Source organism: Oncorhynchus gorbuscha, linkage group LG13 (assembly GCF_021184085.1).
Source record: "Oncorhynchus gorbuscha isolate QuinsamMale2020 ecotype Even-year linkage group LG13, OgorEven_v1.0, whole genome shotgun sequence".
In the NCBI taxonomy this organism is placed as follows: Eukaryota; Metazoa; Chordata; class Actinopteri; order Salmoniformes; family Salmonidae; genus Oncorhynchus; species Oncorhynchus gorbuscha.
In genome coordinates, this window is record NC_060185.1 from 31,851,073 (window position 1) to 31,873,979 (window position 22,907).

At 46.1% G+C, this 22,907-nt stretch overlaps 1 protein-coding gene and 1 long non-coding RNA gene across 6 annotated transcripts in view; one reads left to right on the forward strand and one right to left on the reverse strand.

The window, feature by feature from the left end:
- Positions 1–14: 14 nt before the first annotated feature.
- LOC123992725 lies at positions 15–19,331 on the reverse strand. Of its 2 annotated transcripts, none has more exons than XR_006831300.1 (3): positions 19,244–19,331; positions 14,987–15,094; positions 15–293 (listed from the first exon to the last, which is right to left on the reverse strand). It is a non-coding gene; the product is annotated as an uncharacterized LOC123992725 (long non-coding RNA). The 2 variants fall into 2 exon arrangements; XR_006831301.1 differs by lacking the exon at positions 15–293 and adding an exon at positions 10,709–10,860.
- The window catches only part of LOC123992724 (hypermethylated in cancer 1 protein-like), an 18,544-nt gene continuing 13,677 nt past the window's right edge, over positions 18,041–22,907 (forward strand). For 2 of the 4 annotated variants that reach the window (XM_046294183.1, XM_046294180.1), the window contains exon 1: positions 20,187–20,398. Coding sequence is in view for 2 of the 4 variants with exons in the window: in XM_046294180.1 (XP_046150136.1) it covers positions 20,347–20,398 (52 nt within the window). In the remaining 2 variants the exon portion in view is untranslated. Of the gene's footprint in view, positions 18,238–20,186; positions 20,399–22,907 lie in introns of those variants that run through there. The other 2 variants (XM_046294179.1, XM_046294182.1) reach the window with 2 other exon arrangements.

Here is a 22,907-nt window from a genome sequence, read left to right on the forward strand (position 1 = left end):
TAACTTCTCACAGTCTGTTGCAAATGGCACCCCATTCCTTTGATAGTGCACTACTTTTGACCAGGGCCCATAGGTAGTGCACTATATAGAGAATCTGTACCATTTGGCACACAACTTCTGTCGTACTACCAATGTGGCGATGTAGGAAATGGCTCTGACTCACCTGTGGTTTACATGATGTATCTTCATTTGAACTGACCTCTGCTCTTTTCTCTCTGGTAGATGACATCCTGTGGTTTAAGCCTGTTGAGCTGAGAACCAAGTGGGGTTGGAGAGGACACATCAAGGAGGCCCTAGGTACAGAGAAAACATAAACCTTGTCAATATGTCGCTGGACATATGACCCCTATGTACCTCTTCCCCTGCCCTGGGTCAAGGGAGAAGGGACTCCCTTGACCAAGATGGCGTAGCAGTCGAACGTTTTGTCGTGTCGTCTCCCTTGTATATATCGTTTTTTATATTTTTTAAACATATTTTTCTTCGCATATCTTTTAAAACATTTTGTTAAACGTCAACTTCTCAATACTCTCCTGCAACCCGCCTCACCCAATGTAGGTATTTTCTTCTAAAGTACTTATATCTACTTTGGATCCGAAAGCCCTCAACTGAAGCTAGCCAGTTAACTACCAGCTAGCTACCAGCTATCAGTCAGCAAACCATTGCTAGCATCAGATAACCTTTAGCTCGGAAAGCTCTCGCCAGTTCGAACAACGCGACTCAAACCAGAGCATAACGGACCTATTATTTTTTAGCACCGGATTCCCACCGGATTCCCACCGCAAACGGAACATTTTCAGCTGGATTCTTCACAATTAGCTATCTAGCTAACCGCAACCCCGGATGATTACTCCTGGCTAGCGTTTCCACCCACTTAGCTTGAAGCTAGCTCAGCCAGAGCTCCTGTGCTACCACCGAAGCATACTCCTGGGCTACAATATCCGGACCCTCGACCGGTCTATCGATGTCACCGCATGAAGAGGAATAAACAGACTCACCCCATCGCGACGTCCTTGCTTGCTAATTCGGCCTGCTAACTGCTAGCTTGTTTAGCCCCGGTCCGCTAACTGCTACCTTGTTTAGCCCTGGCCCACTAACTGTTAGCCTGTTAGCACAGGCCTGCTAACCGTCTGAATCGCCGCGTCCCAAACACTTCCGGTAACCTGCCAATGTGATACGGAATCGCCATTATTTTTTATTTTTAGAACACACTCAAGAACCTCCAGAAGCTAACCAGCTAACTAGCTACAAGCTATTTAGTCATTGTTAGCCACTGCTAACTGTTTTTTAACCTGGATAACACTCGCCAGTCCAGCTTCCCTGCCCCATCCACCGCTGCCCCTCCTGGACACTGATCACTTGGCTACAAGGCTGAAGCGTGCTAGACTGTCCATTAATCACAGTACTCCATTCTGCTTGTTTATGTTTTATCTGTCGGCCCCAGCCGCACTCAGGCTCTGTGTGTAGTTAATCCGACCCCCCCTGCCGAGCCTACGCCATTTTACCTGCTGTTGTTGTGCTAGCTGATTAGCTGTTGTTGTCTCACCTACTGTTTTAGCTACTGTTTTAGCTAGCTCTCCCAATTCAACACCTGTGATTACTGTATGTCTCTCTCAAATGTCAATATGCCTTGTATACTGTTGTTCAGGTTAGTTATCATTGTTTTAGTTTACAATGGAGCCCCTAGATCCACTCTTCATACCCCTGATACCTCCTTTGTCCCACCTCCCACACATGCGGTGACCTCACCCATTACAACCAGCATGTCCAGAGATACAACCTCTCTCATCATCACCCAGTGCCTGGGCATACCTCCGCTGTACCCGCACCCCACCATACCGCTGTCTGCGCATTATGCCCTGAATATATTCTACCATGCCCAGAAATCTGCTCCTTTGATTCTCTGTCCCCAACACTCTAGGCAACCAGTTTTGATAGCCTTTAGCCGCACCCTCATACTACTACTCCTCTGTTCCGCGGGTGATGTGGAGGTAAACCCAGGCCCTGCATGTCCCCAGGCACCCTCATTTGTTGACTTCTGTGATCGAAAAAGCCTTGGTTTCATGCATGTCAACATCAGAAGCCTCCTCCCAAAGTTTGTTTTACTCACTGCTTTAGCACACTCTGCTAACCCTGATGTCCTTGCCGTGTCTGAATCCTGGCTCAGGAAGGCCACCAAAAATTCTGAGATTTCCATACCCAACTATAACATCTTCCGTCAAGATAGAACTTCCAAAGGGGGAGGAGTTGCAGTCTACTGCAGAGATAGCCTGCAAAGTAATGTCATACTTTCCAGGTCCATACCCAAACAGTTCGAACTACGAATCTTGAAAATTACTCTCTCCAGAAATAAGTCTCTCACTGTTGCCGCCTGCTACCGACCCCCCTCAGCACCCAGCTGTGCCCTGGACACCATTTGTGAATTGATTGCCCCCCATCTAGCTTCAGAGTTTGTTCTGTTAGGTGACCTAAACTGGGGTATGCTTAACACCCCGGCAGTCCTACAATCTAAGCTAGATGCCCTCAATCTCACACAAATCATCAAGGAACCCACCAGGTACAACCCTAAATCTGTAAACAAGGGCACCCTCATAGACGTCATCCTGACCAACTGGCCCTCCAAATACACCTCCGCTGTCTTCAACCAGGATCTCAGCGATCACTGCCTCATTGCCTGTATCCGCTACGGAGCCGCAGTCAAACGACCACCCCTCATCACTGTCAAACGCTCCCTAAAACACTTCTGTGAGCAGGCCTTTCTAATCGACCTGGCCCGGGTATCCTGGAAGGACATTGACCTCATCCTGTCAGTTGAGGATGCCTGGTCATTCTTTAAAAGTAACTTCCTCACCATTTTAGATAAGCATGCTCCGTTCAAAAAATGCAGAACTAAGAACAGATATAGCCCTTGGTTCACTCCAGACCTGACTGCCCTCGACCAGCACAAAAACATCCTGTGGCGGACTGCAATAGCATCGAACAGTCCCCGCGATATGCAACTGTTCAGGGAAGTCACGAACCAATACACGCAGTCAGTCAGGAAAGCTAAGGCCAGCTTCTTCAGGCAGAAGTTTGCATCCTGTAGCTCCAACTCCAAAAAGTTCTGGGACACTGTGAAGTCCATGGAGAACAAGAGCACCTCCTCCCAGCTGCCCACTGCACTGAGGCTAGGTAACACGATCACCACCGATAAATCCATGATTATCGAAAACTTCAACAAGCATTTCTCAACGGCTGGCCATGCTTTCCGCCTGGCTACTCCAACCTCAGCCAACAGCTCCCCCCCCCCCCCCGCAGCTACTCGCCCAAGCCTCTCCAGGTTCTCCTTTACCCAAATCCAGATAGCAGATGTTCTGAAAGAGCTGCAAAACCTGGACCCGTACAAATCAGCTGGGCTTGACAATCTGGACCCTCTATTTCTGAAACTATCCGCCGCCATTGTCGCAACCCCAGCCTGTTCAACCTCTCTTTCATATCGTCTGAGATCCCCAAGGACTGGAAATCCTGCCCTGCCTCGAAAGCTGCCACAGTCAGACCTATATCCATTCCCTCTTCAAAGTGGGGAGACACCCTGGACCCAAACTGTTACAGACCTATATCCATCCTGCCCTGCCTATCTAAGGTCTTCGAAAGCCAAGTGAACAAACAGGTCACTGACCATCTCGAATCCCACCGTACCTTCTCCGCTGTGCAATCTGGTTTCCGAGCCGGTCACGGGTGCACCTCAGCCACGCTCAAGGTACTAAACGATATCATTACCGCCATCGATAAAAGACAGTACTGTGCAGCCGTCTTCATCGACCTTGCCAACAAGGCTTTCGACTCGGTCAATCACCATATTCTTATCGGCAGACTCAGTAGCCTCGGTTTTTCGGATGACTGCCTTGCCTGGTTCACCAATTACTTTGCAGACAGAGTTCAGTGTGTCAAATCGGAGGGCATGCTGTCCGGTCCTCTGGAAGTCTCTATGGGGGTGCCACAGGGTTCAATCCTCGGGCCGACTCTTTTTTCTGTATATATCAATGATGTTGCTCTTGCTGCGGGCGATTCCCTGATCCACCTCTACGCAGACGACACCATTCTATATACTTCCGGACCGTCCTTGGACACTGTGCTATCTAACCTCCAAACGAGCTTCAATGCCATACAACACTCCTTCCGTGGCCTCCAACTGCTCTTAAACGCTAGTAAAACCAAATGCATGCTTTTCAACCGTTCGCTGCCTGCACCCGCACGCCTGACCAGCATCACCACCCTGGAAGGTTCCAACCTTGAATATGTGGATATCTATAAGTACCTAGGTGTCTGGCTAGACTGTAAACTCTCCTTTCAGACTCATATCAAACATCTCCAATTGAAAATCAAATCAAGAGTCGGCTTTCTATTCTGCAAACAAAGCCTCCTTCACTCACGCCGCCAAACTTACCCTAGTAAAACTGACTATCCTACCGATCCTCGACTTCGGCGATGTCATCTACAAAATTGCTTCCAACACTCTACTCAGCAAACTGGATGCAGTTTATCACTGTGCCATCCGTTTTGTCACTAAAGCACCTTAGACCACCCACCACTGCGACTTGTACGCTCTAGTCGGCTGGCCCTCGCTACATATTCGTTGCCAGACCCACTGGCTCCAGGTCATCTACAAGTCCATGCTAGGTAAAGCTCCGCCTTATCTCAGTTCACTGGTCACGATGGCAACACCCATCCGTAGCACGCGCTCCAGCAGGTGTATCTCACTGATCATCCCTAAAGCCAACACCTCATTTGGCCGCCTTTCGTTCCAGTTCTCTGCTGCCTGTGTCTGGAACTAATTGCAAAAATCGGTGAAGTTGGAGACTTTTATCTCCCTCACCAACTTCAAACATCTGCTATCTGAGCAGCTAACCGATCGCTGCAGCTGTACATAGTCTATCGGCAAACAGCCCACCCATTTTTACCTACCTCATCCCCATACTGTTTTTATTTATTTACTTTTCTGCTCTTTTGCACACCAATATCTCTACCTGTACATGACCATCTGATCATTTATCACTCCAGTGTTAATCTACAAAATTGTAATTATTTGCCTACCTCATGCCTTTCGCACACAATGTATATAGACTCCACTTTTTTCCTATTGTGTTATTGACTTGTTAATTGTTTACTCCATGTGTAACTCTATGTTGTCTGCTCACACTGCTATGCTTTATCTTGGCCAGGTCGCAGTTGCAAATGAGAACTTGTTCTCAACTAGCGTACCTTGTTAAATAAAGGTGGAGAAAAAAAAATGCTGGATGATTTTTACATAGAGTAGGTCTGTTGCAAGAGGTGTAATGTATGGGTTTTGGAGTCTGTTCTGATGGACTTGCATGGACTGTGGCGATGACATTTTCACTCCAAGAGAAGGATTGTCATTTGTATTAAATAAAACCAATCAGACCAAATCACTTGTTTATTTTTATTTCATTAGAAAACGTCCTTGTGGTCCAGTTTGTTTCCTGGCCATTAGATGGCAGCAGTGTATAAGAGGAAACAGGCTCTTTGTTGCAGTGACTGATAACTGGGTAGAACTGAACTCACTGATTATCTGAGATTCATGCACTGTCATGTCCCTGTACTCAAACACTAAAAACGTGAAAAAACACAAATAAAATGTTGAGGCATAATCAGAGGGAGCATGTTCAGATCAAGAATACTGTTGTACAGATTCCATTCTCAATTTCAACATGTTTGGCACATGAATTACACAGAAATAGATCATCTGCACAACAATGATCACAATTTTGGATGAACTAGCTTGCCTTTCCTATTTAGGTCCATTGCTCACTCTGTTTGGGGAAGTCTTCTCCAGCTCCTTCCACTGCCTTTCCTATTTAGGTCCATTGCTCACTCTGTTTGGGGAAGTCTTCTCCAGCTCCTTCCACTGCCTTTCCTATTTAGGTCCATTGCTCACTCTGTTTGGGGAAGTCTTCTCCAGCTCCTTCCACTGCCTTTCCTATTTAGGTCCATTGCTCACTCTGTTTGGGGAAGTCTTCTCCAGCTCCTTCCACTGCCTTTCCTATTTAGGTCCATTGCTCACTCTGTTTGGGGAAGTCTTCTCCAGCTCCTTCCACTGCCTTTCCTATTTAGGTCCATTGCTCACTCTGTTTGGGGAAGTCTTCTCCAGCTCCTTCCACTGCCTTTCCTATTTAGGTCCATTGCTCACTCTGTTTGGGGAAGTCTTCTCCAGCTCCTTCCACTGCCTTTCCTATTTAGGTCCATTGCTCACTCTGTTTGGGGAAGTCTTCTCCAGCTCCTTCCACTGCCTTTCCTATTTAGGTCCATTGCTCACTCTGTTTGGGGAAGTCTTCTCCAGCTCCTTCCACTGCCTTTCCTATTTAGGTCCATTGCTCACTCTGTTTGGGGAAGTCTTCTCCAGCTCCTTCCACTGCCTTTCCTATTTAGGTCCATTGCTCACTCTGTTTGGGAAGTCTTCTTCAGCTCCTTCCACTCTTTCCTATTTAGGTCCATTGCTCACTCTGTTTGGGGAAGTCTTCTCCAGCTCCTTCCACTGCCTTTCCTATTTAGGTCCATTGCTCACTCTGTTTGGGGAAGTCTTCTCCAGCTCCTTCCACTGCCTTTCCTATTTAGGTCCATTGCTCACTCTGTTTGGGGAAGTCTTCTCCAGCTCCTTCCACTGCCTTTCCTATTTAGGTCCATTGCTCACTCTGTTTGGGGAAGTCTTCTCCAGCTCCTTCCACTGCCTTTCCTATTTAGGTCCATTGCTCACTCTGTTTGGGAAGTCTTCTCCAGCTCCTTCCACTGCCTTTCCTATTTAGGTCCATTGCTCACTCTGTTTGGGAAGTCTTCTCCAGCTCCTTCCACTGCCTTTCCTATTTAGGTCCATTGCTCACTCTGTTTGGGGAAGTCTTCTCCAGCTCCTTCCACTGCCTTTCCTATTTAGGTCCATTGCTCACTCTGTTTGGGGAAGTCTTCTCCAGCTCCTTCCACTGCCTTTCCTATTTAGGTCCATTGCTCACTCTGTTTAGGGCTCACTCTGGAAGTCTTCTCCAGCTCCTTCCACTGCCTTTCCTATTTAGGTCCATTGCTCACTCTGTTTGGGGAAGTCTTCTCCAGCTCCTTCCACTGCCTTTCCTATTTAGGTCCATTGCTCACTCTGTTTGGGGAAGTCTTCTCCAGCTCCTTCCACTGCCTTTCCTATTTAGGTCCATTGCTCACTCTGTTTGGGGAAGTCTTCTCCAGCTCCTTCCACTGCCTTTCCTATTTAGGTCCATTGCTCACTCTGTTTGGGGAAGTCTTCTCCAGCTCCTTCCACTGCCTTTCCTATTTAGGTCCATTGCTCACTCTGTTTGGGGAAGTCTTCTCCAGCTCCTTCCACTGCCTTTCCTATTTAGGTCTTTACATTTTATTCCCATATTGTAATTGTTTTTTTTGTTTATTTTAAGCAGATAGTGTACATTTCTGACAAAACAATTTGTTCCTGTTCAATTAATTGTATTGATTGAAAAAGTTTATTCTAAACACTTGGTCGACTGCTTATATCCTCCACACTAGCTACAGTCAAACCTTTACACAGTGCACCGCCCCCATCTCCTCGGTTGTCTCTCCCCGACCTGAAGACTCCATTTCATCACCAGTCAGACTCAAGCAGAGAGCGCATGACCCCATGTTGGTCTCTCTGGTTCCCCAGCGCTCAACAGTTTTACATCCCTCCCCATCCTCATCTCATGCTTTATGCTCCTCAGAGAAACAGTGATTTATGAATTGTAATATTTATCATAAAACTGCGCTCTTGCATGCTTGCAGCTCCATTATTCATCCGGGGTCTCTGTTGGGACTGCACCAAAGAGGCATGCCAATATGTCTGGGAAACTAGAAGGTGAAGACTTGGGGTTGGAGAAGCGGAACATGATCCAAGAAATGGAGGGGATCAAAAGTTCACTGTGTACATTTTTTCATACTGCGAATTTGATTACAGTGTGGAAAAAGTTGAAAAATAAAGATTAAACAATCGCACGAGTAATGCCTCTTTATTGCCTTGGGGGGCACGCCGGGAGCCCTGGACAGTTTTTCTGAAACACTCCATTTATTATCAGCTTTTTTGTATTTACTCGTGTGGATGGAGGCAAGGGCACTGAACAGTGATGTGTTGAACACCTCTAGTTTAAAGCTGAAGGAAGGGGTGTGGTGTGGCTGTTCTAGCTCGCTGTTCATGATCAGGAGGGGGGGGGGGCAATATCCCCACCCGCCATGGAGAATGTCCTTAAAGTAACACGTAAAAGAATGGGACTATGTCTATAGACAGCGTACACAGAATTTCCCGCCGACACTATCAATTTGAAACAGATAAAAATGCAGTTGTTTAGAGACCAACGGCGATGTGGTAACACAGTGGAATCCAGCCTAAAAATAAGTGAAGTGTGTGCTTGGTACTGCTGGGTGCTGGCCATGGTCAGAAGGAGTTAACTAACGCGACTGACTGAGGCCTGCTCTGCTTGCTGCAGGAATGTCCTGTGGTTCCCAGTTCACTGCCACCACACTTAGCTGGCTCCCACTGAAGATATAATGGGTGAGATTTTTCCGTTGGATGTGTATAAAGAGAGAGGGGGCTAGTCAAGGAGTCAGAGATAAGGGAAGAACCCATCTAGGGGTGTTCAGATGGAGAGAGAGAATGCAAAAGGGATCTATAGAACTGGGAAATTAGAATAAGAGCTGAAGAGGAAGAGGGAGAGCTAGGTGATGTGGGTGAGGGAGAAGGAAAGCGAGAGTGTCTGGCGTTTATGGATAGCAGATGTGGCGCTGTGGGGTTTTGGCAGGGGCCAAGCACGCCTGAATCCCGCACCGGCTGGGTGGCACCGGGTTGAGAGGGAGGTCACTGCACCGCAGCACACAGCACATAAAACACAGAGAGGGAGAGAAGGGAGACTGCCTGGGCCTCACACACCAGCCTGGGACTCCAAGGCTGTGAGGGTGAGCCAATCACACTCACAAACACTATACATTCTTAGGTTGAGAAAAAACAATGATCTCTTAGACCTGGGATTTTAAAATTGGCCTGAGGTACTGCAAATGAGGTACAGCAAGGGGTCCACAATTGTGAAAAAAAATATTTGATGAATATCGCTAGCTGCAACAGAATACATACCATCGTGGATACAATTTGTATTTGTCTGTGTCCAGTATGAAGGACGTAATAGGTATTTTTATGAGTCAATGCTAACTAGCATTAGCGCAATGGCTGCAAGTTTACAGGAAAAGTTAGCATGCTAGCTATTCCTTTGATCCAACTCTGAGGATGTAGATAAAGGGCTTCCTTGACAAATTCTTGAACTATCCCTTTAATATGGAGGAAATTACAGTTATTGGTGCTAATTACATGGGTTTTTCTGTATAGACAATTCTTAGGCTGGCTGTCTAAGTGGTAATTTAGTTGACACTGAAAAACAGTTTGTGTCAACTTCAACAACCAAAACCAGATAGGAAGCATGCAAAAAAAGATATTGAACTATATATTTTTTTATTAATACCATCTTTGAGAACAAACTATCAAAATAAAAGCTAGACAGTCAGGGATAATATATATTTGTTTAATTAAACAGGCATTCAGGCCACATACCCATTGATTTTATTATAATGTTTGAGCAGAAGAACATAGCCTTTCGAATGGCAAAATGCATAGAATTGCAGGAAATTTGCTTTAAAACTGCTAAATTTTCTCTGAGCTCCATGCCAAACTGTAGAATTGGTGAAAATTTGCTTTACAACAGCAAAATGCTCTCTACGCCGACAAGATAACTTTCCCGTTCTAGTTAATAGACTACGTTAGAGTGAACTCTGGAGACGTCAAAATAATGAAACTATCTACTAAAATGTTCATTTAAGGGTTACGGTATAGGCAGGCATAAGCTAAGGAAAACAAACACAATTTAATTTTATCGATGGCAATTTGAATGCAGAGATACCGTGACAAGATCCTGAGGCCTATTGTCGTGCCATTCATTCACTGCTATCACCTTGTGTTTCAGCATGATAATGGAAGCTGAAAATGTCCCAGTTCTTCCATGGCCTGCATACTCACCAGACATATCACCAATTGAGCATGTTTGGGATGCTCCGGATCGATGTGTATGACAGCGTGTTACAGTTCCCGCCAATATCCAGCAACTTCACAAAGCCATTGAAGAGGAGTGGGACAACATTCCACAGGCCACAATCAACAGCCTGATCAACTCTATCAGAAGGAGATGTGTGGCGCTGCATGAGGCAAATAGTGGTCATACCAGATACTGAATGATTTTCTGATCCACGCCCCTTCTTTTTTTAAGGTATTTGTGACTAACAGATGCATATCTGTATTTCCAGTCATGTGAAATCCATAGATTAGGACCTAATGCATTTATTTAAATTGACTGATTTCCTTGTATGAACTGTTACTCAGTAAACTTTTAAATTGTTGCATGTTGCATTTATATTTTTGTTCAGTGTATTATTATTTTTTCATAACAGATGATGGGAGTCCCTGTGTCGCCGGTTTGCCTGGGAGGGGGTCCCTGGGTCGCCGGTTTGCCTGGGCGGGGGTCCCTGGGTCGCCGGTTTGCCTGGGAGGGGGGTGTCGGTTTGCCTGGGGGGTCCCTGGGTCGCCGGTTTGCCTGGGAGGGGGTCCCTGGGTCGCCGGTTTGCCTGGGCGGGGTTCCGTGGGTCGCCGGTTTGCCTGGGAGGGGGTCCCTGGGTCGCCGGTTTGCCTGGGCGGGGGTCCCTGGGTCGCCGGTTTGCCTGGGAGGGGGTCCCTGGGTCGCCGGTTTGCCTGGGCGGGGGTCCCTGGGTCGCCGGTTTGACTGGGCGGGGACTGGAGGCGGGGACCAGTCTTAGACCACTAGAAACCTAGTAAACTCGTAAATGATCAGTGCATCAAACAGTTAAGTAATGACACAGATTTCTTATGTCAAATGGATCAGTAATGTTCCCTCAGTGGTTGGTTCTCCATACAGTGAAACATATCATTTGATAATGTGGGTAGACTGGGAATGTTCAGCCACACCATAGCTCTGCATTGAACTCATGGCAGGATTGTTACAGCGATGCTAGAAAGTAGGCCAACCACATGTGGCCTGACCCATTCTTACACTGTCTATTTTCTTATTATCAATCCATCCTCAACACTTTAACACTGTGAACATACCAGACTAGGGCTGATAGAGGATCACACCGGACACATCTCTTACCTCACACTACCACTCTCACCATTAAGATATCACAATGTCTTATCATAAATCCTGTATTTCCCCCCGATTGAATATACTCTCCCAAACTTTTCTATCACCTCACACTTTATTTTGCTCTTTCCTTTACGATATCCCACCCTCTCTTTCTTGTTCCCCTTCTTTCTCCCCCTTAGCCTGGTCCTGACTCCCTGGTTCCTGGGGCCTGGCCAAGGCGTGTGTCCCTGGAGGAGCCAGCAAGGAGATGGAGAGAGGGGGCAGCGAGGGGGCGAAGAGACAGGCTCCAAAACCACAGCTGCAGCAGTCTTTCCTTCCCTCCTCTCTCTCTCTCTCTCTCTCTCTCTCTCTCTCTCTCTCTCTCTCTCCTGTCCTCTTTCCCTTCCCTTCCTCTCTCTCTGTCTCTCTTCTCCCTCTCTCTCTCTCTCTCTCTCTCTCTCTCTCTCTCTCTCTCTCTCTCTCTCTCTCTCTCTCTCTCTCTCTCTCTCTCTCTCTCTCTCTCTCTCTCTCTCTCTCTCTCTCTCTCTCTCTCTCTCTCTCTCTCTCTCTCTCTCTCTCTCTCTCTCTCTCTCTCTCTCTCTCTCTCTCTCTCTCTCCTGTCCTCTTTCCCTTCCCTTCACATTGTAAGGAACTGGCCTGGCACACTCCCCAGCTCTGCCATTAATCAGGGAGTGAGGGGTAGTTCAGCGTGTGTGTGTGTGTGTGTGTGTGTGTGTGTGTGTGTGTGTGTGTGTGTGTGTGTGTGTGTGTGTGTGTGTGTGTGTGTGTGTGTGTGTGTGTGTGTGTGTGTGTGTGTGTGTGTGTGTGTGTGTGTGTGTGTGTGTGTGTGTGTGTGTGTGTGTGTGCGCACATGTGGCTGAATGTGTGTGTTTATGCGTATGTTTGTGTGTGCTGATAGAGAGCTGGATGGAATGGGGGTGATGGTACAGAGACCAGGACCTCCCAACAAAGCTGAAGAGTTCACCCAGCGAGCGAAAGGGAGGGAGGCTGACAGACAAAAAGCCTGGTGTACAGATTGTGACTGCCAGTGAGAGACAGAGGACGAGCTAGATGATCTACAGAGAGGCAGAGATGGTCCAGGCCTTTCCCTATGTACATGACCCACATTCTTCAGGCAGAGAAGTGATGGGACTGTCTGTTATCCCCAGAATGACTCTTCTGCCCAAGACCAACATAACATTTTAAATACCTTTCACGAACACTTTGAGAATGTTCATGTGTGTGCAGCAGAGTGCAAATCAGGGACAAGATGCAAGTGTGTACGACAGGTAAGAAAGTACAGACATCATTATACAGGGACAGTTCCCTGAAGGAAAGCAGTTCATACAAAGTCCATGAGACCCCCCCCCCTCCAGTCCATGCCCCTCCGCCCTCCCTGCTCAACTCCCTCCCCTCCCTCCCCTCCAGTCCATGCCCCTCCGCCCTCCCTGGTCTATTCTCTCCCCTCCCTCCCCCTCCCTCTCCAGTCCATGCCCCTCCTCCCTCCCTGCTCAACTCCCTCCCCCTCCCTCCCCCTCCAGTCCATGCCCCTCCGTCCTCCCTCTTCAACTCCCCCTCCAGTCCATGCCCCTCCACCCTCCCTCTTCAACTCCCCTCCCCTCCAGTCCATGCCCCTCCGCCCTCCCTGTTCAACTCCCTCCCCTCCCTCCCCCTCCAGTCCATGCCCCTCCATCCTCCCTCTTCAACTCCCCTCCAGTCCATGCCCCTCCACCCTCCCTCTTCAACTCCCCTCCCCTCCAGTCCATGCCCCTCCGCCCTCCCTCTTCAACTCCCCTCCCCCTCCAGTCAATGCCCCTCCAACCTCCCTCTTCAACTCCGCTCCCCCTCCAGTCCATGCCCCTCCGCCCTCCCTCTTCAACTCCCCTCCCCCTCCAGTCCATGCCCCTCCACCCTCCCTCTTCAACTCCCTCCCCCTCCAGTCCATGCCCCTCCGCCCTCCCTCTTCAACTCCCCTCCCCCTCCAGTCAATGCCCCTCCACCCTCCCTCTTCAACTCCCCTCCCCTCCAGTCCATGCCCCTCCGCCCTCCCTCTTCAGCTCCCCTCCCCCTCCAGTCCATGCCCCTCCGCCCTCCCTCTTCAACTCCCCTCCCTCCCCTCATCCTCCAGGCCATGCCCCTCCGCCCTCCCTCTTCAACTCCCCTCCCCCCTCATCCTCCAGTCCATGCCCCTCCGCCCTCCCTCTTCAACTCCCCTCCCTCCCCCTCATCCTCCAGGCCATGCCCCTCCGCCCTCCCTCTTCAACTCCCCTCCCTCCCCTCATCTTCCAGTCCATGCCCCTCCGCCCTCCCTCTTCAACCCCCTCCCTCCCCTCATCCTCCAGGCCATGCCCCTCCGCCCTCCCTCTTCAACTCCCCTCCCTCCCCTTATCTTCCAGTCCATGCCCCTCCGCCCTCCCTCTTCAACTCCGCCCCCCTCCCTCCCCCCTCATCCTCCAGCCCTCCCTCACTCCCCTCCCTCCCCCTCATCCTCCAGCCATGCCCCTCCGCCCTCCCTCTTCAACTCCCCTCCCTCCCCCCTCATCCTCCAGTCCATACCCCTCTCCCATCTCTTCCCTGATTATCCAGGTGGGAGTGAAATGTGAAGAAAAAAAACACTTCCAACCTGCTCACCCCCCAACGGGCCTCCCAGAATGCCTATCTGCTGACATCACTAAGCAGAGACCTGGCAAGCCAATCTCTTTCCTGCTCTGTTCTGCTCTCCCCTTTCCTCTTGCTCTCGCTAGCGCTCCCTGCTTCCTGCCCTCATGATGTCACACACCATATGGTTTTCAGCGAGTATCAAGCCGGAAAAGAGATTTAGTCGGCCGAGAGGAGAGGAGAGAAAAGGAGGGGGGTGGAGCGGGTGTGTGGTGTACGTAGGACACTGAAAACAAAAGTTTGCTCTGTAAGTGGAAGGTAAAAGGAGAGGAGGAGGAGAAGAATAGGGGGTGAGAAGGAGAGGCTGAGAGGTAGAGGGGGTTTGAACTAGAGGGGGTGAGAAGGAAGAGGAGGTGAGAAGGGAAGGGCTATGCTGTGTGAGGCTAATGAGGACCAGAGACCACTCAGCGGACAGCCATATGCACCACAGACACCCAGCCGGCTGGCCTGCTCACACACGCACGCATGCACGCAGGCACGCACACACACACACACACACACACACACACACACACACACACACACACACACACACACACACACACACACACACACACACACACACACACACACACACACACACACACACACACACACACACACACACACACACACACACACACACACACACACACACACACACACACACACACACTCATTGGGATTACCAATATACTCCCCCTGCATGATGATCCACAGGAACCAACAAACTGTAGGTGCTGGGGCAGCCCTGAGGGACAGGACTGACAGCTGCACACCTCTGGAGCTACCCCAACCAACACTTCCACCTTGAGTGATAAACGTATCAAACGTATACGTTATGATAAACATACATTTTCACACCTCTGCAGTATGATTTGCAGAGATATTTCAATGCCACCAATTTACTCTTACCATAGCCATTTCTCTGAGAGGTGAATCTCCTACTATGCCTGTATTATCATAACTCATCCATGACTATTTCTAATCTGGATTTTTTTATGGCAAGATAATTGCTCACCACAGACAGAGGGTGAACTAGAATAGCGACCAAACAACACACAACAGCTCAGGACATTCAAATGACATGCCTTGCACGCCTATCCTCTAAAACTGTCGCAAAGCTGCTCATTACATTGACTTAAGAGAAGGGTGTGATTCAATTTTGAGCCTACCGTTCAATCTCTGGTGTAGGGTTGGTTCTCCAGGGGGAGTGCATTTGATAAGGACCGTGGCCATGTCCGCAGGGAGGGCAGGAGAGAAGGAAGAGTGGGGTGATGAGCCTGAGAGAGAGAGAGAGAGAGAGAGAGAGAGAGAGAGAGAGAGAGAGAGAGAGAGAGAGAGAGAGAGAGAGAGAGAGAGAGAGAGAGAGAGAGAGAGAGAGAGAGAGAGAGAGAGAGAGAGAGAGAGAGAGAGAGAGAGAGAGAGAGAGAGAGAGAGAGAGAGAGAGAGAGAGAGAGAGAGAGAGAGAATGAGCAGACTGCCCTGAGAGAGAAGAATAGAGAAAGTGGGAGAGAAAGACCCTTGGAAGGTTGGACTGGGAGCAGAGTGACGATAGATTCATCTGGTCTTGGTGTCTGGTGTAGGGCGGTGGGGTGCTAACTGCTAAGATGGCTGCAGGAGAACCATTCTATCCCCTGGTCCATCCCGCTCTGCTCTGCTCTGTACTGTCTTGACTGCAGCAGGCCACCTGCCAGACAATAATGGAGCAATAATAACTTGATTGGAATGTTATTAGTCACTCTGAGCGCAAATTGAAACAAGGTGCTCTGAGCCTTGGAGGGCTGGCGCCCTCGTATCTCCTCCTCACAACTGTCTGCAAAAAATTCCTAACTCATGTTGGGTCTACATCCATCCAAGTTGATCCAACCCTGCTCTAAAACACACACACACACAAACACAAAATTGCAGCCCTGACACAGTCGTAAATACACTGAGTGCACAAACATTAGGAACACCTGCTCTTTCCATGACATAGAGTGAAGTGCCTTTGAACGGAGTATGGTAGTAGGTGCTAGGCGCACCGGTTTGAGTATGTCAAGAACTGTAACACTGCTGGGTTTTTCACACTCAACATTTTCCCATGTGTATCAAGAAAGGTCCACCACCCAAAGGACAGCCAGCCAACTTGACACAACTGTGGGAAGCATTGGCGTCAACATGGGCCAGCATCCCTGTGGAACAGCGTTTGACACCTTGTAGAATCCATGCCCTGACAAATTGAATCTGTTCTGAGGGCAAAAGAGGTTGCAACTCAATTATTAGGAAGGTGACCCTGGAGGAAGTGGCTATGTATTCTGCATACACTCTCTCTCTCTGTCGCTTTTTCTCTCTGTCTCTCTCCCTCTCTCTCTCTCTCTCCCGCTCTCTCTCTCTCTGTTTTGTGTTCCAGCTCAGCACTCCTCAAACACAGTCCTTAATTCAATCATTGCTTACACCAGCAATTTGGAAGCTTTCTCAGTTCATTAAGAGTTCGATGTTTTAGATTTGTCCCACACCAGATTATGGTAAATTGTGTTTTAAAAAACTGAAGTTAAATGTCCAGTGCAAGCCTCTGGAGAGTGCTTGACATCTCAGATAAGGCCCTGTCTGGGAAGACCACTGTTATATCCAAACAGAGAGAGAAGAGAGGAGAGGGAAGAGGGAAGTGTACTTTAGGTCTACCTAACCAAATCAGCCAGAGTAGGAAGAGAAGTGAGAAACGTAATGTTGGCCTACCCAACAACCCACTTTTTCTGACAGTCTTGTTTTTTCTTATGCTGTGATATTCAGTACAAATACTAATATGTGTTTTACAACCACAACAAAACAACAACATTTGAATTAATAAAATGGTGTATTCCCATGTTATATTATTGTACTATACTATGAAAATGTATCAAAGCTCTCTCACAGATCCGTAGATGGCCCATATCCTTGTCTGGTTCCATTCTGCCCACCACTGTGACTGAGGTTATCAACAGTTCATCATGGGAACCTGGAAGTGAGAGACAATACCTCTCTCTCCTCTCCACCAAGCTAGGCCCGAGGCCTCGAGTGACTTTGACCACTCTAATGAAACAGCAGCCAGCAGCATCTTGAACTTGGATAATACCAAGAGGAAGACCCTGGATCAGAAGATTGTCAGCTGCTATTGTGATTGAAATACCACAGCACACGTTGGCTGAGACACGAATAGGCTTCTGCCCGGTAAGTGTCCTACTGAATCAACATCTTTTGTCTAAAGCGCAGCAACAAGATAATGAAATAATCAGGGATCCGTCCAGTGGTGTTCATAAATACCTGTAGCAACTCTTATCATATTGACATGGTGTTGGTCAGACAATGGGAGGATTGGGTGTTGGAGGGAGCAGTCACAATCCACAGCAAGGCCTATAGAATCTTCTATAGGGAACGGTTGAGTCGTTGTGATCATAAAAGATAAGACTGATTGAAACTCACTTTCAGTGACTCACTGATTGACCAAAATAACTACATCAACTTAATCAAATGTCTTCTGGAAACCTTGTTGATTTCTGTCATGTACAGTAAATATGAATTTTAGACACCTGCTAAATATTTGGTAGTTAGCACTATCAAATGAGAAGGTTAGACTAGTTTAGACATTCACAAACAAGTTGACATATCATTTCCTGTTCAAAATAGCAGATTGTCTAAAATAGACAGGATATGTTCAAAGGAACAACATATGAACCTCAATGTATCTGATTTTAATAATCCATCTAATTTAGCAAAAAAGGGTTATATATAGATAGTTAAAATTATTGTGGCCATGTTTGTGTCATTATTAAGGGGAAGAAATGACATCACATTAGAACGTTTTGGAACGAATTATGACTGGTATCGGTATGGTTTTGTGTGCTTTACTGATGGGTTGATCTGTTCTATGCGAAATCCATTGAGGTTGCCCCATTACACTGGCATGTCTGGTAATACAGTGAATCTGACAGAAAATGTTCACATACAGCTTGGAGTATGGATAAAGTATATACACTGAAAAAACAAAGCAATAGTGTAATATGGATTTTTCATAATTCCAAATATAATATAAGCACAAAGTGCAAATTAACTGGTTTAGCAGTGAATGACGGTACCTTTACGCAACGAAGGCTGCTGCTGCTGCGCATTACATCCTAGAATGCCAACCATTGGGTGTCGCTGTGGGCGCATCCACCCCGCCATAAACCTTGGTCTGATCGGACCCCGACCAAATCTGAAGAGGTGTCTGATATAGTACTATAGCACGTGAGAAATTAAAGAGTGTGCGGGACAGAGAGAACGGGCGAGCAGTGATAGAGAACAGGAGAAAGCACGGAAGAGGTTGCTAATAGCACGGAATTTTGGGCGAGTGAGCGTGGAAGTCTGGATGGGGGAATCCCGAGGAGGAGAACTCACAAACGGCCACGACACCAGACATGAATCCGAGGTGGGTAAATGACAGATGTGAGAGAGATAGAGAGAACGCGATGCCCTCCACTAGCCTCATGCATATTGACATCCCGTCTGGATACTTACTGCGACTTTAGGTGCATTTAGTCAGTGAAGGCAATAGGCTATAAAAGCTCCCCTACTTAAGTATATATTTATAAACCTTTTAAAAAACATTTGTGTCTGACAGCTGGCATGTATAGACTAAATTTACGCGTCCAGAGCTGGCATGTTATATTGCATTTTTAAAACGTTATATTATCGTGAGGTTGCTTAAAACAAAATCTCTCGTGAGCATCTCTAGGCCTATCTGAAATAATCTATTGAAGACAAGTTGCATTTTTTTTCCTGGAATGATTCGAGAGAGGAAACATGCCTTAGTAATTCAAAATAATGTTGTTAACGTATTAAGATGTTCGCGATAAGGGCAAAGGCCCATTCGCAGTGACAACTAACAGAAAGATTGAATAATTAGTAGCCAAAGATTGTATACATATAGTCAATTGATAGAAAAAAAATAATTTGACATATGCTCAGCTTCTAAAAGTTGTACAACTGATGTAAATGACAAAAGCTGGTTGAGAGAGATTTCACGATTTTCAGACTGTCAGTCAATAGTGCAACTATAACTGTGTACTAAAAATAGCAACGCCTAGGCTAAAATAATTTGTTATTGTACAAACATGATCCATTTCAGAAGTGTGTACTACTGAATTACTATAGGTCTGAAAACAAAAACAAACCTGCATAAAAGCCCTAAACAACCCTAACAGCTTCATTATGAATATATTGTAATTATTTTGAGCTAATTTACAGTACAATTTATGTGTACACTTAATCACCTGTTACTGCGAATATATTTAGCCTACCAAAAACATAGAGGTACCTTTTCCGTTCCAAAATAGGCCCACGTTTTACGCACGAAACAACGTTTACGCGCGAAAACAAATAAGGCCAATGACTACACCACTAGGTTACCATATAGTGGATGGTTGCAGGATTACCTTATAGTTATATTTGATGGATGGATAAAAATATCAGGGGACAGAGTTCTACTCCTCCCCGCCCACCTCTGTCAGTGCGCCGAGTCTCGCAGGATATGGACTGTGGCAGTTTACTTACTGTAAGCTCTTGTCTGCTTGTCTTTACGTAAGCAGGTGAGACGCGTTAGGCCTTGGGCTACAAACACTTGACACCAAACTCTAATGATGAGGTGGCTCTAAGTTAGCCAATGGGGGTTGGACTGTAGAATGTCACATCCGTATAGGATATCAAAGGTTCACTCACTAGGACTAGTACACAATTTTACTAGGACTAGTACACATTTTAAGCACTATCATAAGATTAACCTTATCAGTAGGTTTAATTGAAATATCCATTAACTAAAAGGGTGGAGTGTTGTAGATCAGTTTCAGTCAAATGGCATAAGAATAAACCAGCCATCATCTATCGGTGTGTAGGCTATTTCCTCATAGTCTAATTGTTGACAATGTGCATTTTTGTTACGGGTCTCATATGTCTCCAAACTTCAGTTCAGTGTAGGACTGCAGTGGGCCGTGTGATATACAATAAAGACCTGTCTCTTTAAGACGAAGCCGCGATGTGTTGTGAAGTTCAAGTGGGGGTCAGTTGAAGTTCCTGCCCTGGAGTTTACCTTTTAGTTTTATGAAAGACTGACATCACATGGGGCGCTAAAACACTTAGGGTGCATAGAGGCTCCATTATCATCCCCGCGCACGTTATTGCCTCGAAACAAAAAAAAATGCCGAGGAAATTACAAAATAAAATAGGAGGAAACTGATGCTGGACTAAAAGCACGTATTTTTGTATAGGAAGGGGTGAGAAAGAGAGGGAGTGGGGAGGGGCAGGGAGAGAGAGAGAGAGAGAGAGAGAGAGAGAGAGAGAGAGAGAGAGAGAGAGAGAGAGAGAGAGAGAGAGAGAGAGAGAGAGAGAGAGAGAGAGAGAGAGAGAACGAAGAGAGTAACAAGACATTCATAGCAATTAATAATAAAAAGAGTTGGCAGTCGTGCTTGGAAAACTGGCATGGTTTTTGGAGGCTGGCAGTTCAAAGTTGAAACGTCAGAAATTACTCCAAAAGACTGTTGAGATGATCATTAAGGGAGACTTAGATCGGGTGGCAGAAGAGATCGGGCATCCAGGTAACGTTTCAATACCAGCTTTTTAAAGTCCAGCACAGCTACAGATCAGGCAACATTATTGAGACCAATATTGAACTTTTTAGCTATCTTGATGTGAACATACGGGGTTTATCGCGCGTTTAGTGTTTGGTTAATTTGTGTGTCTTTTTTTAAAGCAAAACATAATCGCGTTTTCCTAATTTTGCGATGGAACCTCTTAGTCTATATATTTTTGTTTGTAAAAAGAAATGGTTGCTTATGTGAGGTATCTTTGGTTTAATTCAAACATTCTCATGTCCACTTGACCAAACTACGAATATCCTACATAACTGTATCATGCTAATAAATGGATAACTGGACTAAGTTCTGTAAAGCTACAGCAAGGTAAAATTTCTGTTGGATTATTTGCTGTGAAGTAGGCTTAGCCTATATGTCACCTATTGCCATAAGATGGTTGTGTAGTTATCTAGTTGTATACAGAAAACAGTGTAGTTAAGTCTCTGGGTGTTCAGCATGATGCCTCATCCTCAGTCAGAGGTAGGTTGATGCGGTGGGTCTCGGTGCAGAGTTCACACCCCACCACCGTGCAGCTATAGATCACAGCTCGCCTAGCATCGGACTTAATGAAGGGTTCATGGCACTTCTCACGTAGTTGATTTCTTATTATGGAGAGCGATGATTGCTTTATCTTCTGTACCTGTTCCGTTCCTCTCCCAACCCCTCTGTACCTTTATATGACAACATTTAAGTGCTGTCGTTTATTTAAACGTTCTGTTTAGATAAACGACAGCACTAAAATGTACAGAGAGTGTATGAAATACAGTTAATCCATCCAAAACATTTTGACAACACGTTACGCATGTATAGGCCTATGTCATAGGCAATCACTAATCTACAGTTATTTCGATGAAATGTAGGGCTGCTTGAATTTCCCTTTGTACATTGTTTGTGGAGGGGATTTAGTGTAGACTCATGTGGTTATCTGACTGAGATAACGATGGTGATTTGTCTAATGCGAGGACAAGATTACAAGAGTAGGGATGAGAGAAGGCGAGGTTTAGGATACCTAAATCATGTATATCATGTTAAAATGGTTTTGTTGTGGAAAATGTATCCTATCTTTTAAAGAAAATAGGCCTATAAACCTGAATAACAAATGACTTCTCAAATGGTCAATTTCTTAATACACAACGTATTTATTAAGACATGTTGTAAAGGTCTATAGCCTAATGGACGCATTGAGTATACATATCATTACATTTTCTAAAAAAGTTGACAGGGCTCAGGAGTAGACGAGTCTATTTTGTTAAAAGGACTTTGAGTTTGTAGGCCTATAGGCCTACTTCTCCTCTCGGTGTGTATTCAATCAAATCAATTGATTTAGTTAAGACATGGTTGCATAAAACTAGACTTATCTTTTACAACTTTACAAACTTTACTGCAGGCAAAATATAGTTTTAAAAATGAGGCAAATTTTTAAGTAAGGCTTTTCTTATACAAGTTAGTAGTGACAAGGAAACTAACAGCAAAAACGTATTATAAAAAAAATACAAAATATTTTTTAAGAAACCATTTTTCTCTGTCCATCGATAGGCCTTGAGTACTTTAATTTGGTTTTTGAGACATCGCTATAACAATTATGGTAATAAGGGATCGTTTTGTCAATTTGACAACTGCTATCACTGTGGCTCTGAGAAAGAGGCACATTTAATAACGGGGGATCATGTGAACATGTCTACGGCGGGATTATGAAAGGAAATCTGGGGGTCTGTATTCTAGAGAGACGAGGCGCGCAACTCGGGAGTTTCAGCTGAGTGTCTCATTTGAAATGCCCCTTATAAGGAAGTCAACGACAGAGCGAATGAATCAAACTCATATCCAAGATAAAGGCGTAGTTGCGTTGATAAGGTGACAGACTCATTTTGGCGGCTGTGCCTAACCATCTAAACTCACTTATCTAGCCTTCTGACGATAGAGGAAGTGTAAAATGCAAATGTCTCTGGCCTTGTCTAAAATCAAACAATGTCGATATAATTCGAGCCATCTCTCTGCACTGTTTAGGCTAAGCGCAGGACACCCAGCCCTTAGGCTACTTATAAAGCCTCAAGTGTGGGTTTCATTAAATACGGTTTCATGCTCTACTGCTTTTATACAACCCATTCACAAAAAGATCCTGCTACGTAAGGCCTTATAAGCTATAGAGCTCAGCGGCTCACAGACTTTCCTTGTGGTTTGACAGGGTTCATGCTACGCCAGTAAACAAAATGATAACTGCAATGATAGATAGTATTTCACAGCATCAAAACAACTAACGGTTTAGCTATTTCCCCAAATGTTCGTTTTTTACTCGAAACATTCATTTAGACTAAATAAAGCTTGCATTAAACACAATTAACATTTCATTTGCTGTCATTGAGTAGATATCTTTTTCTTTGCAACGTTAATTTATTATTATGTGCCTCAAATAAACCATTCTCAAACGAAAAAAGATAACACTGATGTCCCAGATCAATATTGTTGTGTTGGAAGT